Source organism: Scyliorhinus torazame, chromosome 13, assembly GCF_047496885.1.
Source record: "Scyliorhinus torazame isolate Kashiwa2021f chromosome 13, sScyTor2.1, whole genome shotgun sequence".
In the NCBI taxonomy this organism is placed as follows: Eukaryota; Metazoa; Chordata; class Chondrichthyes; order Carcharhiniformes; family Scyliorhinidae; genus Scyliorhinus; species Scyliorhinus torazame.
The window spans coordinates 86,189,918-86,206,442 of NC_092719.1; the positions used below are offsets into that span (position 1 = coordinate 86,189,918).

Below are 16,525 nucleotides of genomic sequence, written 5' to 3' on the forward strand. Positions count from 1 at the left end.
GAACCGTCGCGACCTTCCACCGGGAACTGTACACCTCCGAGCCTCCGGAAAGGGACTCTTAAGATGAAGTAGTTCCTGGATGGACTGGCATCCCGGCTGTGGGGGAGGGAAAGAGGCAGGGACTTGAAGCATCGCTGGATCTGGACCAGACAGGTTCCAGGTGGACTACAAAACGTTTGCAGCAGCACTGGCCTCACACCTGCATGAGATGTTCAGTAACTCATTGTTGAGGGGGATCCTGCCGCTCACGCTGGCACAGGGCTCAATCTCATTGATCCCAAAGAAAGACAAAGACCCGAAGGATTGTGGGTCCTACAGACCCATGTCACTCATGAACACTGACAAAAGCTCCGGCGAGGCGACTGGAGAGTTACTTGCCAGAAGTAATCGTGGAAGATCAGACTTTTGAGGGCAGACGGTTGGCAGCGAACATCAGATGCCTGCTGAATATGGGCATGATCCCACACGTAGAGGGGATACCAGAAGTGATCATCTCCCTGGACGCAGAGAAGGCCTTCAACCGAATAGAATGGAAGTACCTCATGGAGGTGCTAGAACGGTTTGGATTTGGGCCGGCATTCACCTCGTGGGTGAAACTGCTGTTCAGCTCTCCCATGGCAAGCATACGGACAAATGCTACCAGCTCTGACTATTGAAATGAAAAATGAATGAAAATCCAGCTGCATAGATGCATGAGGCAGGGATGCCCGCTGTCCCCACTACTGTTCACTCTGGCAATGGAGCTGCTGGTTACCTCACTCATATCAGTGAAGAGGTGGAGAGGGATTCGGAGGGGAGGCAGGGAGCATAGAGTCTCACTCTAAGCGGATGATCAGCTCCTCTAAGTCTCAAACCCCCAAACCAGCGGGTTAAGATGATGGAACGCCTGAGTGAGTTTGGAGTCTTCCCGGGATGCAAATTGAACCTGAGCAAGAGCAAAATCTCTCTACCCAGTACCACAGTACCACCCAGTACCTCTATTTATACAGCTGCACTGCGAATGATTGCCACATCCCCCGCCTCTCATTGGCGGAGCTCATATTCTCCAAGGAACATGGGGAGCTCATAGTCCCCAAGGAACATGGGGTAACCAGTTATCCGACCGGACAGTCTGCCCCTCTTCATTCGCAACCGGATGTCTCTGGAGAGGGAACATGCGGTGTTCACGGGCACACTCGAGGCCTTCCATGCTCGGTGGGCACTGCAGTGGTTGGATTGTTTCATCGACCCCAGTTTTCACATTTTGATGTAATGTTTTTAAGTTTCCGTTCCTCTTTGTTCTTTTTGGGCTGTGCTCCGTTTTCTTTTCGGAGCAGCCCTTTTAATTTATTTCTCAGTTAATTTTGTTCTTCTATTTAGTTGATTGGTCCCTAAAATACAACATTGGGTAACCAATTCTCCCCAGCAAATAGAATCCGGGCAAGCTATAACACAGCACCAATCTGCAGAAACCAAAGGTTCATCCTGGTAAAAATAGGTGCCACTTACAAAACCTGGAGAGGGGATGGAGGGGTGCTGATAGTAAGGGCTTCTATGTAGAGTGCAGAGTCCTGGGGGGTCTCATGGAGAAGCTCCAACTCCCAAAAGGGAGCGAGGTCCGATACCTGCAAATCTGAGACTTCCTCCACAAGGGGGCTGCAACGTTCCCCCAGCTACCCCAATGCACCCTACTGGACAGACTGTTAGCGAAGGATGAATTAGGCTACGGTATGTTCTGGTCCTGTCCAAAGCTGATCAGGTTCTGGGTCCCCTTCTTCGAGGCCATGGCCAAAGTCGTGGGGGTAAGGGTGCAGCCATGCCCTTTAGTGGCGGTCTTCGGGGTGTCGGAGCAGCCAGAACTCTTTGTGGGGAGGGGAGCCAGTGCCCTGGCATTTGTCTTGCTGATTGCCCAATGAAGACTCCTACTCGGATGGAGGTCGGCAGCGCCATGCACAGCCGCAGACTGGCTGTCCGACGTAGCGGAATTCCTGAGGCTTGAAAAAATACAATTTGCCATCAGAGGGTCAGATGAAGGGTTCCAGCCTTTCACCAGCATCTTCAAATTTATATTTGTGACCAACAACTAAGGGAGGGTGTGGAGAAGAAGTAATAACCATAACTCAGGAAGAGCAAAATGTTTGCACAACACGGGCGCGGGTACCCACAAGCAACATTACAGTAACACGGCTCTAAAAGAGGGCGAAGCCTCCAGGCCAGTCTTTACCACCTGTGGTTTGCTGCGGCCTGTGGGCCTGTAAGCAGGGACTACAACGGCCCCCTTCAGGTTACAACAGGGTATTCATAGAATATAGTTTTTACTGCATCGGTCACAACTAAGAGAATTGATCACATTGTTAATGTGGTTATTACAAGTGTAGATCACATTTCTTGTATGTTGGATTTGAGACCCGGAAGGGCTGTATTGCCTACTTCTGCTCCTAATACCTATGTACCTATGTTTAGTTTAAGAATGTATTTTATTTATCAATTTTATCCTGTAGATACAAGTGCATATTCATATTATGTGTTGATGCGTTTGTCATAAATTAACATTTTCAATAAAAATATTTTAAAAAAACGGGTAGTGAGCATCAAGGAGAAATGGGAAGCGTAGTTGGGAGGGGAGATCAATTGGGGAGTATGGAGTGAGGCACTGCGTAGGGTAAACGGGACCACTTCTTGTGCAAGGATGAACCTGATACAGTTTAAGGTGGTGCACAGGGTGCATATGACTCGGGCGAGAATGCGGAGAGGTTGAAAAAGGGGGAAAGTCTGTCCAGACTGTATAGTTTATTGTTGGGAAGTATATTTCCGGGGGTGTTTATTTGCTGTAACCTGTTTTGATACATATTTGTAATAAAATATATTTTAAAAAAAATATTAAAAAAAAAATACAGTTGGAAAGTTTGGCCTGACAGCTGATGGGCTGTGCTCCGTTTTTCCCACTGAAGCCAACACTTTGGGAAAAAAACCAAGAAATTCCATCCGTAGGCCATTCAGCCCAGTAGGTCTATACCAGTGTTTATGGTCCATACGAGCCTTCTATTTTCTTACTTCATCTAACCCAATCAATATATCCTTCTATTCCTTTCTCCCTCATACACTAACCTCATTTGCAATTAAATGTACCAAGATTAGTCAGCTCAACCGCTTGGTATGGCAGTTCTACTTTCTCACCATTCCCTAGGTGAAGAGGTTTCTCCTGCATTCCTTTTTGGGTTTATCAGTGCCTATCTTATATTAATGGTCTCTTGTTTTAGATTCCCGGCAAATGGAAGTAACTTCTCTGTGTAAATCCTTTCAAACTCTCTCATAATCTTGAATACCTCTGACTCACTGTCCCACAGCCTTTACAGGAAAAAAAAATCCCAGCTTGTTCAATCTTTCCTGATACTTGTACCCCATTAGTTCAGATATCACCTTCGTAAGACTCACTTTCTCCAGTGCTTCTATATCCTTTTTATAACCCAGAGACCCGAACTGAGTAGAGTTCTTGGTGTTATCTAATCAGTATTTTATATAAGTTTAACATAAACTCCCTGCTTTTAAAATATTTCTTCCAGAAACAATGCAGGAATATTTTGATATGTTTTAGGAAATACTTTTAGTAGAATTAGTGAACGATGAAGTACAGTCTACATACAGTCATTGTGAAGATAGTAAATATACAAAAGCTTGTGTTGTTTTCTTAGGTGGTGGTGGTAATACTCAGCTTAATGCAGCTGCCTGCACAGACCCGATTGGTGGGATAAACATAACAAGTTCCCTTATAGAGCTTTCAGCCACCGGTAAGAACTCTTATACTGAATTTGTTGTTCTTCCTGCCGTGGAGAATTTGGGGCAAGAAAGGTGATAGGAGAACTCATAATATTCACACAGGTTTGTGTGGTTCAGATTTCCTGATTAAATATCTGGATTGTATGCAAACATTTGTTGATTTCCAAAATATCTGTCGTCTCTTGCCAATCTAATGTACATTTTGTTTTTGTTTGATTGTCCACACCTTAGAACTCAATTTTGGCTATGGGTAACCCTACCTGACTGGAGGAAATTGGGCACGTAATCAGTTAAAATTGTTTGGGTGACTAACCTTCCCTGGAGCCATGTGATGACAAGGATACAAGCCCAGGGTCAACCAACAGGGCCCTGTGTAACATATGCATGTACAGTCCCATTGAGACTGACTACAGTTTTCACTAAAAGGCTTGAGGAGGAAGTGATAATGAGTTTCCCACCAGGCCCACCCAGAGTGTGGAAGTGTTGTAGGGTCACAAGGGGTCCAAAAAGGTAAGTTTAATTTTTTGTGTTAACTTCACTTGTTGGACTCGGCAGCCACTTCTCACATTCTTCTTCCTTCAAATCAATACCCATTGGAATCCAGTGATATCATTCAATTACAAGAATATTGAATAATACATTTGGTTCATTTTTATTTTCTTCTCTAGCTTGCTACATAGCTATGGTCCTCTTACCTTTCTGCCTACAGCTCACCCTTCTTCCACTTGCTTGTCATTTCCGTTCCCCACTATATATGTTTGTCAAAACTTTTGTTGTTGCAGTCATTGTCTAGCTGTGGTTTGTAAACCTGTTTTTTAAATGGAATAATGAGCTATATTTGTGGCGAGGGCTGCAGCCCTGGCTGAGGAAATAACAGGAGGTAACCCCACTTCAAGATAGTGGGACCTGCAATTGCATTTTGTTTGTGGGGCTGGCAGCTTAGCAGCCTCAGCAGTGCCACTGTTAGTAGTGGCCATAATAAAGTGGCGTCTGAAAGGAAAAGGCACCTCAGTGGCTGACTGCCCTTGAGGGGTAAGTATTGTTGGGGAAGCCAGGATCAGGCAGGCAGATCTTGATGCTTGAGGAGGAATGGTGGTGGTGCGCTGAGGGCTGGCAGCACCATGTTCGCGAGAGCAGAGGGTGCCAATGGGAGGCTGCCTGGTTTCAACCAGTGGTCTCCTGTGCTACGCTGGGATAAATGCTCTGTTGGCCTCCTGGTGGGTGGTTGATCTGCCAACCTTCTTGCCACTGGAAAAGTGACACGGCGGTGGGGAAACTCCTGTCACCTTACTGCGCCATTTTATCAACCTTTGTGCCATCTAGCCTGTCTCCAAACGCCCTGAATGATTCAAGCGAATGTGTTGTTGAAATAATAGGAGAGGAATGCAGTAAGATTGCTGTACTCTCTTACACAAGTGACTTCTTTAAAACAAAGAACAAAGAACAAAGAAAAGTACTGCACAGGAACAGGCCCTTCGGCCCTTCAAGCCCGTGCCAACCATGCTGCCCGACGAAACTACAATCTTCTACACTTCCTGGGTCCGTATCCCTCTATTCCCATCCCATTCATGTATTTGTCAAGATGCCCCTTTAATGTCACTATCGTCCCTGCCTCCACCACCTCCTCTGGCAACGAGTTCCAGGCACCTACTACCCTCTGTGTAAAAAAAATCCTGCCTCGTACATCTACTCTAAACCTTGCCCCTCGCACCTTAAACCTATGCCCCCTAGTAATTGACCCCTCTACCCTGGGGAAAAGCCTCTGACTATCCACTCTGTCTATGCCCCTCATAAATTTGTAGACCTCTATCAGGTCGTCCCTCAACCTCCATCGTTCCAGTGAGAACAAACCAAGTTTATTCAACCGCTCCTCATAGCTAATGCCCTCCATACCAGGCAACATTCTGGTAAATCTCTTCTGCACCCTCTCTAAAGCCTCCACATCCTTCTGGTAGTGTGGCGACGAGAATTGAACACTATACTCCAAGTATGGCCTAACTAAGGTTCTATACAGCTGCAACATGACTTGCCAATTCTTATACTCAGTGCCCCGGCCAATGAAGGCAAGCATGCCGTATGCCTTCTTGACTACCTTCTCCACCTGTGTTGCACCTTTCAGTGACCTGTGGACCTGTACACCTAGATCTCTCTGACTTTCAATACTCTTGAGGGTTCTACCATTCACTGTGTATTCCCTACCTGCATTAGACCTTCCAAAATACATTATCTCACATTTGTCCGGATTAAACTCCATCTGCCATCTCTCCACCCAAGTCTCCAAACAATCTAAATCCTGCTGTACCCTCTGACAGTCCTCATCGCTATCCGCAATTCCACCAACCTTTGTGTCGTCTGCAAACGTACGAATCAGACCAGTTACATTTTCCTCCAAATCATTTATTTCTACTACAAACAGCAAAGGTCCCAGCGTTGATCCCTGCGGAACACTACTAGTCATAGCCCTCCAATTAGAAAAGCATCCTGCCATTGCTACTCTCTGCCTTCTATGACCTAGCCAGTTCTGTATCCACCTTGCCAGCTCACCCCTGATCCTGAGTGACTTCACCTTTTGTACTAGTCTACCATGAGAGACCTTGTCAAAGGCCTTACTGAAGTCCATATAGACAACATCCACTGCCCTACTTGCATCAATCATCTTTGTGACCTCTTCAAAAAAACTCTAAAGTTAGTGAGATACGACCTCCCCTTCACAAAACCATGCTGCCTCCCACTAATATGTCCATTTGCTTCCAAATGGGAGTAGATCCTGTCTCGAAGAATTCTCTCCAGTAATTTTCCTACCACTGACGTAAGGCTCACCAGCCTGTAGTTCCCTGGATTATCCTTGCTACCCTTCTTAAACAAAGGAACAACATTGGCTATTCTCCAGTCCTCCGGGGTAGATCCCATCAGGTCCTGGGGACTTATCATAGAAGATCATAGAATTTACAGTGCAGAAGGAGGCCATTCGGCCCATCAAGTCTGCACCGGCTCTTGGAAAGAGCACCCTACCCAAGGTCCACACCTCCACCCTATCCCCATAACCCAGCAATCCCACCCAACCCTAAGGGCAATTTTGGACATTAAGGGCAATTTATCATGGCCAATCCACCTAACCCGCACATCTTTGGACTGTGGGAGGAAACCGGAGCACCCGGAGGAAACCCACGCACACACGTGGAGGACGTGCAGACTTCGCACAGACAGTGACCCAAGCCGGAATCGAACCTGGGACCCTGGAGCTGTGAAGCAATTGTGCTATCCACAGTGCTACCGTGCTGCCCGTGCATTATCTACCGTAATATTTTTCAAGACGCCCAACATCTCGTCTTTTTGGATCTCAATGTGACCCAGGCTATCTACACACCCTTCTCCAGACTCAACATCCACCAATTCCTTCTCTTTGGTGAATACTGATGAAAAGTATTCATTTAGTACCTCTCCCATTTCCTCTGGCTCCACACATAGATTCCCTTGCCTATCCTTCAGTGGGCCAACCCTTTCCTGGCTACCCTCTTGCTTTTCATGTACGTGTAAAAAGCCTTGGGATTTTCCTTAACCCTATTTGCCAGTGACATTTCGTGACCCCTTCTAGCCCTCCTGACTCCTTGCTTAAGTTCCTTCCTACTTTCCTTATATTCCACACAGGCTTTGTCTGTTCCCAGCCTTTTCACCCTGACAAATGCCTCCTTTTTCTTTTTGACGAGGCCTACAATATCTCTCGTTATCCAAGGTTCCCGAAAATTGCCGTATTTATCCTTCTTCCTCACAAGAACATGCCGGTCCTTTCAACTGACACTTGAAAGCCTCCCACATGTCAGATGTTGATTTACCTTCAAACATCCGCCCCCAATCTAGGTTCTTCAGTTCCCGCCTAATATTGTTATAATTAGCCTTCCCCCAATTTAGCACCTTCACCCTAGGACCACTCTTATCCTTGTCCACCAGCACTTTAAAACTTACTGAATTGTGGTCACTGTTCCTGAAATGCTCCCCTACTGAAACGTCTACCACTTGACCGGGCTCATTCCCCAATACCAGGTCCAGTACAGCCCCTTCCCTAGTTGGACTGTCTACATATTGTTTTAAGAAGCCCTCCTGGATGCTCCTTACAAACTCTGCCCCGTCTAAGCCCCTGGCACTAAGTGAGTCCCAGTCAATATTGGGGAAATTGAAGTCGCCCAGCACAACAACCTTGTTGTTTTTTACTCTTTTTCAAAATCTGTCTCCCTATCTGCTCCTCTATCTCCCCCTGGCTGTTGGGAGGCCTGTCGTAAACACCCAACATTGTGACTGCACCCTTCTTATTCCTGATCTCTACCCTCACTGCCCTCTGAGGTGTCCTCCCGTAGTACAGCTGTGATATTCTCCCTAACCAGTAGCACAACTCCACCACCTCTTTTACATCCCCCTGTATCCCGCCTGAAACATCTAAATCCTGGAACGTTTAGCTGCCAATCCTGCCTTTCCCTCAACCAGGTCTCTGTAATGGCAACAACATCATAGTTCCAAGTACTAATCCAAGCTCTAAGTTCATCTGTCTTACCCGTAATACTTCTTGCATTAAAACATCTGCACTTCAGGCCACCAGACCCGCTGTGTTCAGCAACTTCTCCCTGTCTGCTCTGCCTCAGAGCCATACTGGCCCTATTCCCCAAGTCTCCCTCAATGCTCTCACCTTCTGACCTATTGCATCCCAACCTGATTACCTCACTGCACCAAATGACCAAGTTCCAAATTCCCAAATTTTATTTGAAGATATAATAGAAGTTCTAGACCATTCATTTTAAATGGGATGTTTCCTAATTTTCAGTTTTCCTAATTCTTTCAGTTCTGCTCTTGTTACCATTAGGAGGATATGGCAACAGTGAGGTCCGTTTTTCAATCAATTGTCTTCTCCACCCTGAGAAAGCACTCTGCTCTACCACTCTGCCTGTTGCAGCAATGTTCACAATTTCTGTGCAGGGAATTTCAAGCGTAAACTTGCACGTTGCTGAACTTGGTGTACAATTTTACGTAGATCACAGGGTCCTGCTGCATGGGATGAAAGTGTGAGACGATCCCACTTCAGGCAATGGGCAGTGAGACCCATGGCCTCATTTTTTTGTTGGAAGTCAATCAAAGGGCGTCCTATGAAGGGCAGCAACCTATCGCCAGAAGCAGCCAACTCAGTGACAGGGCCAGCAGTTCATCAGCCTCAGCAATATCCCTGCCAGCTGGTGCCAGTGCTGGGGTTCCACTCAGAGGATGAAAGTGTATCAGTAGCACTCCAATTCAGTTAAGTGCAGGCTAGGGGCTTTGGGATGAGCCAGGCAGGTTCCGGGGAGGTGTCCGGAGAGTTGCTAACGGCAGACACATCCATTGTTCCCGGAGCCCTCTTTGTGAGTCAGAGAGTGCCTGAGAGGGAGATTTCTCTATCCCGACCAGACCTTGCATGGTTTGCCTGGCTGTCTTCCCAGTGAAATGGGCCCCCAGGAGTTGGTAAAATGGCAGTGGAAGCAGGGTGAGGCCATTAATTGGCGATGTAAATTACTCAATTTGGTCGCAGGTGGGTGGGCCACCAACCAAAACGACGTTGTGGCAGGAACATGCTGAGCACACCATCCACATCTGTCCATATCATTTTGCACGCCTTCTTGCCTCCTAAACTGTCCCCAGAGGGTTGGCAAAATTCTTTCCATCGAATTTGATTTTTGTTATATATGGTGCAGATGGTTTTGAAAAGGGGAGTCAGTGTGTGCTATGTGAAAAGGGGAGTTAGCAACAACATTTTGTATTTATATAGCACTTACCTTTGCAAGGTGCTGCACAAAAGTCTAGGTGGACACAATTTGAAATTGAGGCAGTTAAGAAGGTAGCGTGTTGACCAAAAGTTTGGTCATAATGGATGGGTTTTAAGGAGTTTCTTAAAGGAGCAAAAGAGAGATAAAAAGATGGAAAGGTTTATGGAGGGCATTAGTGGGGGGGGGGGGGGGCAGGGCAATGAGTATGAGGCAGCTGAAGACATGGCCACCGGTAATGGAGCAAAGAATATTTGGGATGCACAAGAGCCAAAATTGGAGGATTATGAAGATCTTGGATGATTGCAGGGCTGGAGGAGATTACAGTGTTAAGGTAGGGCAAGGTCAAGAAGGGATTCGAACACAAGAATGTGTAAAGTCCCAGACAAGCGACCACTCAGAGGTGATGACCATATAAAACTCAAATATTTATTAGACGGATTATATTACACCTCCTACTCCCCCGAAGGGTCTCCTGCGCTCGGCCCACACCTGAGCCGGGGTATTTATGTCCCTCATCTAGGTAGATCATACTCAGATGAGGCCCCAGGGACTCTGAAGTTACAGACCCCTTGGCCTCCTGTAGGGTTAGAACAAAATGAGAACTTTAAAGTTGAGGCATTGCAGTACCAGGAATCAATTTAAGTCAATGAGCAGAGGAGTGATGGGTGAGTAGGACTTGGCATGAGTTACGATACGAGCAGCAGAACATTTGACAAACTCAAGTTTATGGATGAGCAGAAGGTAGGATACTGGCCAGAAAAGAATTAGAACAGTTGAGCCTGCAGCAACAAAGGTATTGATGAGTGTTTCAGTAACAGATTAGCTGAGATAAGGTGAGTGGGTGGTAATAAGTAATATTTCAGAGGCAGAATTAGGCAGTCTTTGTGATAGCGAATATATGGTTGGAAGTTCAGCTCAGGATCAAAAAGGATACCATGATTGCAAACTGTCTGGTCCAGCCACATAATGGCTGTGTCCGGGCAGCACAGGAGTGCAAGTGGATAGCACGCTGGGTCACTGTCTGCGCGGAGTCTGCACGTTTTCCCCGTGTCTGCATGGGTTTCCTCCAGGTGCTCCGGTTTCCTCCTACAGTCCAAAGACGTGCAGGTTAGGTGGATTGGTCATGCTAAATTGCCCTTAGTGACCAAAAAGTTTTCGGAGGGGTTATTGGGTTACGGGGATAGGGTGGAAGTGAGGGCTTAAGTGGGATGGTGCAGACTCGATGGGCCGAATGGCCTCCTTCTGCACTGTATGTTCTATGTTCTATGGCCAGGGAGGAGATGGTATCTGTTGCTAGTGTTACAATCCCCGTAGAGACCAATAACTTTACAAAATAGCCTAATTTCCCAGCAACCGAGGAATGGGTAATAGTTCGATCATCTCGGTCTTTGCCGTTCCAGCAATAACCACTTCCCACAATGTATAAAAAATATGATAGATGCTTGTGCAGTATTTCTCACTCTTTTAATTGATATTCACAGGTGAAGATGGTGTGTCCGTGGAAGCTGCTGTAAGGTTTGTGAAGAGTGTGTTCTGTTATGAGTACTTGGAAATATTTGATGGCATCATTGCACCACTTCTCACTTTCTTAAGGGTAAGGCCTGCACAGATACATAGTGAACACTGTGAGCTATAAACTGAATCACCTCTTTTTCATTCAAAATTGCACTTTTTTGACTTTTCCAGAAACATGCAAATCCGGCCTGGCAGGGTTATGAACTGGATTTGGATCTACTGATTGCTATGGAACCATTTGTTTCAGCACGCAAGCCAAGGCATGGTCTTTCTGGAGGTGGAAGCTGTGCAATAGGTAGGTAATCTTAAGAGTTCAACAATCCAAAATACCTCTAGAACTTTGGGCAACAGAGACATTAAATGGATATGATGGACACCAAGGCTATTAGAATCATGCAAGAGGAGAAGAGAAGTAAATGGAGGAAGCAGGTGCAGTTGAGGATTGAAATATAAGAAGGTGGAGACAGAACTATGGAACAGAATAGTGTTGTTACAAGTGTAATTGTTAGAAATGTGTTATAATTCGTTGTCCATGAACAGCACTCTAGGGTTCAAAGGATTGCTGCTGTCTATTGTAAAGCAGTGTTGTCCAATAGGATTTCAATGCTTACCAAACTTGTTTTGATGCGGTCACTATATTTTCCACGTGATATAAAATATACGCAATATTAATCAGAAAAATGTTCAATCTTTTGAAAATAGGTCTGAAGATTTAAACCATCAGTATTCAATTACATATACTCAGTACCAGAACAAAGTGAACAGCTTCAAAATTGTTTTGCAGTTCAGGAAAGCAATACAGAAACATAGAAAATATGAGCAGGTGAAGGTCATTTGGCCCTTCGAGCCGACTCCACCATTCAGTATGATCATCTACCTCCCATGCTCTCCCCATACCACTTGACACCTTCAGAGTCTAAGAATCTATTTATTTGCTTCTTAAATATATTCAGTGAATTGACCTCCACACCCTTCTGTGGTAGAGAATTCCACAGGTTCACCATCGTCTGAGTGAAAAAGCTTCTCCTCATCTCAGTTCAAAATTCTTCTAGACCCGAGACAGAGGAAACAACACCCCTGCACCCAATCTGTCCTGTTTTATACGTATCAATGAGATCCCCTCACATTCTTCTAAACCCCAATCAACACAGGCCTGGACAACCTAAATCACCTTGAAGCCTCTTGACATCCTCCTCACCATTCACATTCTCACCAAGTTTTGTGTCTCAGCAAACTCGGACATTTTACATTTTGTTACCTGATCCAAATCATTGATGGACATTGTGAATAGCTGGGGCCCAAGTACTGATTCCTGCAGTGACCTCACTAGTTAGATGGTGTTGTCATTGTGGACTTGTAACCAGAGACCCAGGGTAATGCCCTGAGGACCCGGGTTTGAATCCCGGCGTAAATCATTATCGATAGTTGGAAAAAAATCAATTTGGTTCAGTAGCGTCCTTTAGGGAAGGAAATCTACCATTCTTACCTGGTCTGGCTGACAAGTGACTCCAAACCCACAACAATGTGGTTGACTCATAAATGCCCTCTGAAATGGCCTTGCAAATACCCAATGAAGGGCAAGGGCAATTAGGGATGGGCAATAAATGATGGCCCAGCCAGCGACGCCAAAACCCCTGAATGAATAAAAAAAAGTGACCGCCTGCCACTTCAAAAAAGACCTATTTATCCCAACTCTTTGTTTCTTATCTGCTAACCATGCTAATATATTACCCCCAATCTGTGTGCTTTAATTTTGCGCGCTAACCCCTTATGTGGCGCTTTATCAAAAATGTTCCGAAAATTCAAATACACCACATCCTCGAGTTCTCCTTTATCTATCCTGCTAGTTACATGCTCCAATAATTCCAGTAGGTTTGTCCCACCTCCTCAATCAAGATGTTGTCGGCAAACCTTAGAAGCACTGGATGAACAATCTTTGTTCTATCATCTCGGTCTTTGCAGAGGCTAATTTTTTTTTTTTAGAAAATATTTTATTGAGGCAATTATAAGAACTGGCCCCTCGAGCCTGCTCCGCCATTCAATGAGATCATGGCTGATCTTTTGTGGACTCAGCTCCACTTTCCGGCCCGAACACCATAACCCTTAATCCCTTTATTCTTCAAAAAACTATCTATCTTTATCTTAAAAACATTTAATGAAGGAGCCTCTACTGCTTCACTGGGCAAGGAATTTCATAGATTCACAACCCTTTGGGTGAAGAAGTTCCTCCTAAACTCAGTCCTAAATCTACTTCCCCTTATTTTGAGGCTATACCCCCTAGTTCTGCTTTCACCCGCCAGTGGAAACAACCTGCCCACATCTATCCTATCTATTCCCTTCATAATTTTATATGTTTCTGTAAGATCCCCCCCTCATCCTTCTAAATTCCAACGAGTACAGTCCCAGTCTACTCAACCTCTCCTTGTAATCCAACCCCTTCAGCTCTGGGATTAACCTAGTGAATCTCCTCTGCACACCCTCCAGTGCCAGTACGTCCTTTCTCAAGTAAGGAGACCAAAACTGAACACAATACTCCAGGTGTGGCCTCACTAACACCTTATACAATTGCAGCATAACCTCCCTAGTCTTAAACTCCATCCCTCTAGCAATGAAGGACAAAATTTCATTTGCCTTCTTAATCACCTGTTGCACCTGAAAACCAACTTTCTGCGACTCATGCACGAGCACACCCAGGTCTCTCTGCACAGCAGCATGTTTTAATATTTTATCATTTAAATAATAATCCCTTTTGCCGTTATTCTTACCAAAATGGATAACCTCACATTTGTCAACATTGTATTCCATCTGCCAGACCCTAGCCCATTCACTTAGCCAGTCCAAATCCCTCTGCAGGCTTCCAGTAGCCTCTGCACTTTTTGCTTTAAAATTTATAAATTTTAAACATCAGGGGCGTCATTCTCCGACCCCCCAGCGGGTCGGAGAATGGCTGTTGGCCGCCGTGAATCCCGCCCCCGCCGGTTGCCGAAGTCTCCGAAGGGAGAAAAGTCGGCGGGGCGTTAATGGCGGCGCTGACGTCGGAGAATGGCACGGGTCTGCGCAAGGCAGCCGATTTTCGGCCTGCCGATATTCTCGCTTCCGGATGGGCCGAAGTCCCGTCGATGTGATGACCGTTCACGTCGACGTAAATCAAACCTCCTTTTCATCGGCGTGAACCTGTGCTCCAGGTTCACGCCGACCAGCGTGGAGGTGAGTGACGGCCTGAGGGGTTGGCCGCTGGGCAGGCGATGGCGTGGCCGCAGTCTGAATGTGTGGGGAGAGGTGTGTCTCGGTTTGTGTGTGTGTGTGTGTGTGCGGCGGGGGGGGTGGTTAGAGTGGGCTGGGCTCCGGGGGAGTGTCGGGAGGGGGGTCCGTGCCGGGGAGGAGGATGGGGGGGGGGGTCCGTGCCGGGGAGAGGGATGAGGGGGGGGGGGGCCGTGCCGGGGAGGGGGATGGGGGGGGTGGTCCGTGCTGGGGAAGGGGATGGGGGGGGGGTCCGTGCAGGGGGGGGGGATGGGGGGTCCGTGCCGGGGAGGAGGTTGGGGGGGTCCGTGCCGGGGAGGAGGTTGGGGTCCGTGCTGGGGAGGAGGATGGGGGGATCCGTGCCGGGGAGGGGGATGAGGGGGGGAGGTCCGTGCCGGGGAGGGTGATGGGGGGTCCGTGCCGGGGAGGAGGATGGGGAGGAGGGGGGGGTCCGGGATGGGGGGGGGGGATTCGTGCCGGGGAGGGTGTCCGTGCCGGGGGGGGGGGGGTCCGTGCCGGGGAGGGGGATGGGGGGTCCGTGCCGGGGAGGGGGATGGGGGGTCCGTGCCGGGGAGGGGGATGGGGGGTCCGTGCCGGGGAGGGGGATGGGGGGGTCCGTGCCGGGGAGGGGGATGAGGGGGGGGGATTCCGTGCCGGGGAGGGGGATGGGGTGTCCTTGCCGGTGAGGAGGTTGGGGTCCGTGCCGGGGAGGAGGATGGGGGGGGGGGGGGGGTCCGTGCCGGGGAGGGGGATGGGGGGTCCGTGCCGGGGAGGGGGATGGGGGGGCAAGTGAGTTGGTCCACCTGGCCAGGTGCCAGCCTCCAACAGTTGGACCCATGAGGTCCATGCCACCCGGCTGGGGGGAAGGAGGGGATATGGGCAATGATGACATGTCCTCCCCGCCCCCCCCGCCCAACCAGGCGGTCATGTTTTCCGATCATCCAGCGATGTTGGCCGCCGTGGCGGCAGCCGCTAATGTCCATGTTGCCCTGGATGAGGAGGGGGAGCATGCCAGAGAGGTGGCGCAGCCTGCCGCAGAGGGGCAGGCGGCAGCCGCCCAGGCTGGAGGGACACCTGACCGACAGGACGAGGAGGGGGAGGAGGGCGTCGCGGCCCCACGGCAACGGAGGCACCCGAGGGCGCCCCGTGTGTACCGGCCCCGGCAGTCATACCAGGACCTCACGGACCGGGAATGCAGGAGGAGACTCCGGATGAGGCGGGAAACTGTGGCACACATCTGCCACCTGCTGGCACACCTGTCACCGCGTGGCACTGGCGGGGGACACCCTCTCCCCATGTCCGTCAAGGTTACGGTTGCCCTGAACTTTTATGCAACGGGGTCATTCCAGGCACCGAGTGGGGACCTGTCCGGCATATCGCAGACATCGGTGCATCAGGGCAGTGACAGACGCCCTATATGCCATGGCGCACCGCTACATCCGCTTCCCTGTGGACCGGGCCAGCCAAGATGCCCAGGCCGTGGGCTTCTCTGCCGTGGCCGGGTTCCCCATGGTCCAGGGCGCGATCGATGGGATGCACGTCGCCGTGTGGCCACCTGCAGATAACAGGGCCGTGTTCACCAATAGGAAGGGGACCTATTCGATGAACATACAGGTGGTCTGCGACCACCGCACGATGATCCTGCACGTCTGCGCCCGTTACCCAGGCAGTTTACACGACTCATACGTGTTGTCGCGGTCATCCATCCCCGGCATGTACGAGGGACGCCATCCCCGGCTGAGGGGCTGGTTGCTGGGCGACGGGCTACCCATTGCGATCGTGGCTGATGACGCCTGTACGGAGGCCACGCAATGAGGCGGAGAACCGCTACAATGATGCCCATGTAGCGACAAGGGGAGTGATAGAGAGGTGCTTTGGCGTGCTGAAGATGCGTTTCAGGTGCCTGGACCTCTCTGGGGGCGCCCTCCAGTATCGGTCAGATAGGGTCGGCCGCATCATTGTGGTGTGCTGCGTCCTGCACAACATAGCCCAACAGAGGGGCGATGTGCCGCAGGCAGAGGAGGGCGGAGTGGAGGAGCAGCAGGAAGAGGCGCAGTCCTCCCCAGATGAGGGGGATGGGGGCAATGGTCAGGGCAGACGGGCTAGACACAGGCGGGTGGCTGTCCACCGTTACCGGCTGGCCCAGCGGGCACGGGAGAGACTGATAGCCGCCCGCTTCACTGACTAGATGGGCGTGGGAATCGGGTAGTATGGCCACAGACCGCACACCA

General features: G+C 48.9%; 1 protein-coding gene across 1 annotated transcript in view; it reads left to right on the top strand.

Annotated features, from left to right (window-relative positions):
* LOC140388176 (cilia- and flagella-associated protein 54-like) overlaps positions 1 to 16,525 on the top strand; it is a 209,982-nt gene that overhangs the window by 115,877 nt on the left and 77,580 nt on the right. Inside the window, exons 10-12 of the mRNA XM_072471936.1 lie at positions 3,672 to 3,767; positions 11,021 to 11,133; positions 11,226 to 11,349. Coding sequence (XP_072328037.1) covers positions 3,672 to 3,767; positions 11,021 to 11,133; positions 11,226 to 11,349 — 333 coding nt within the window. The remainder of the gene's footprint in view (positions 1 to 3,671; positions 3,768 to 11,020; positions 11,134 to 11,225; positions 11,350 to 16,525) is intronic.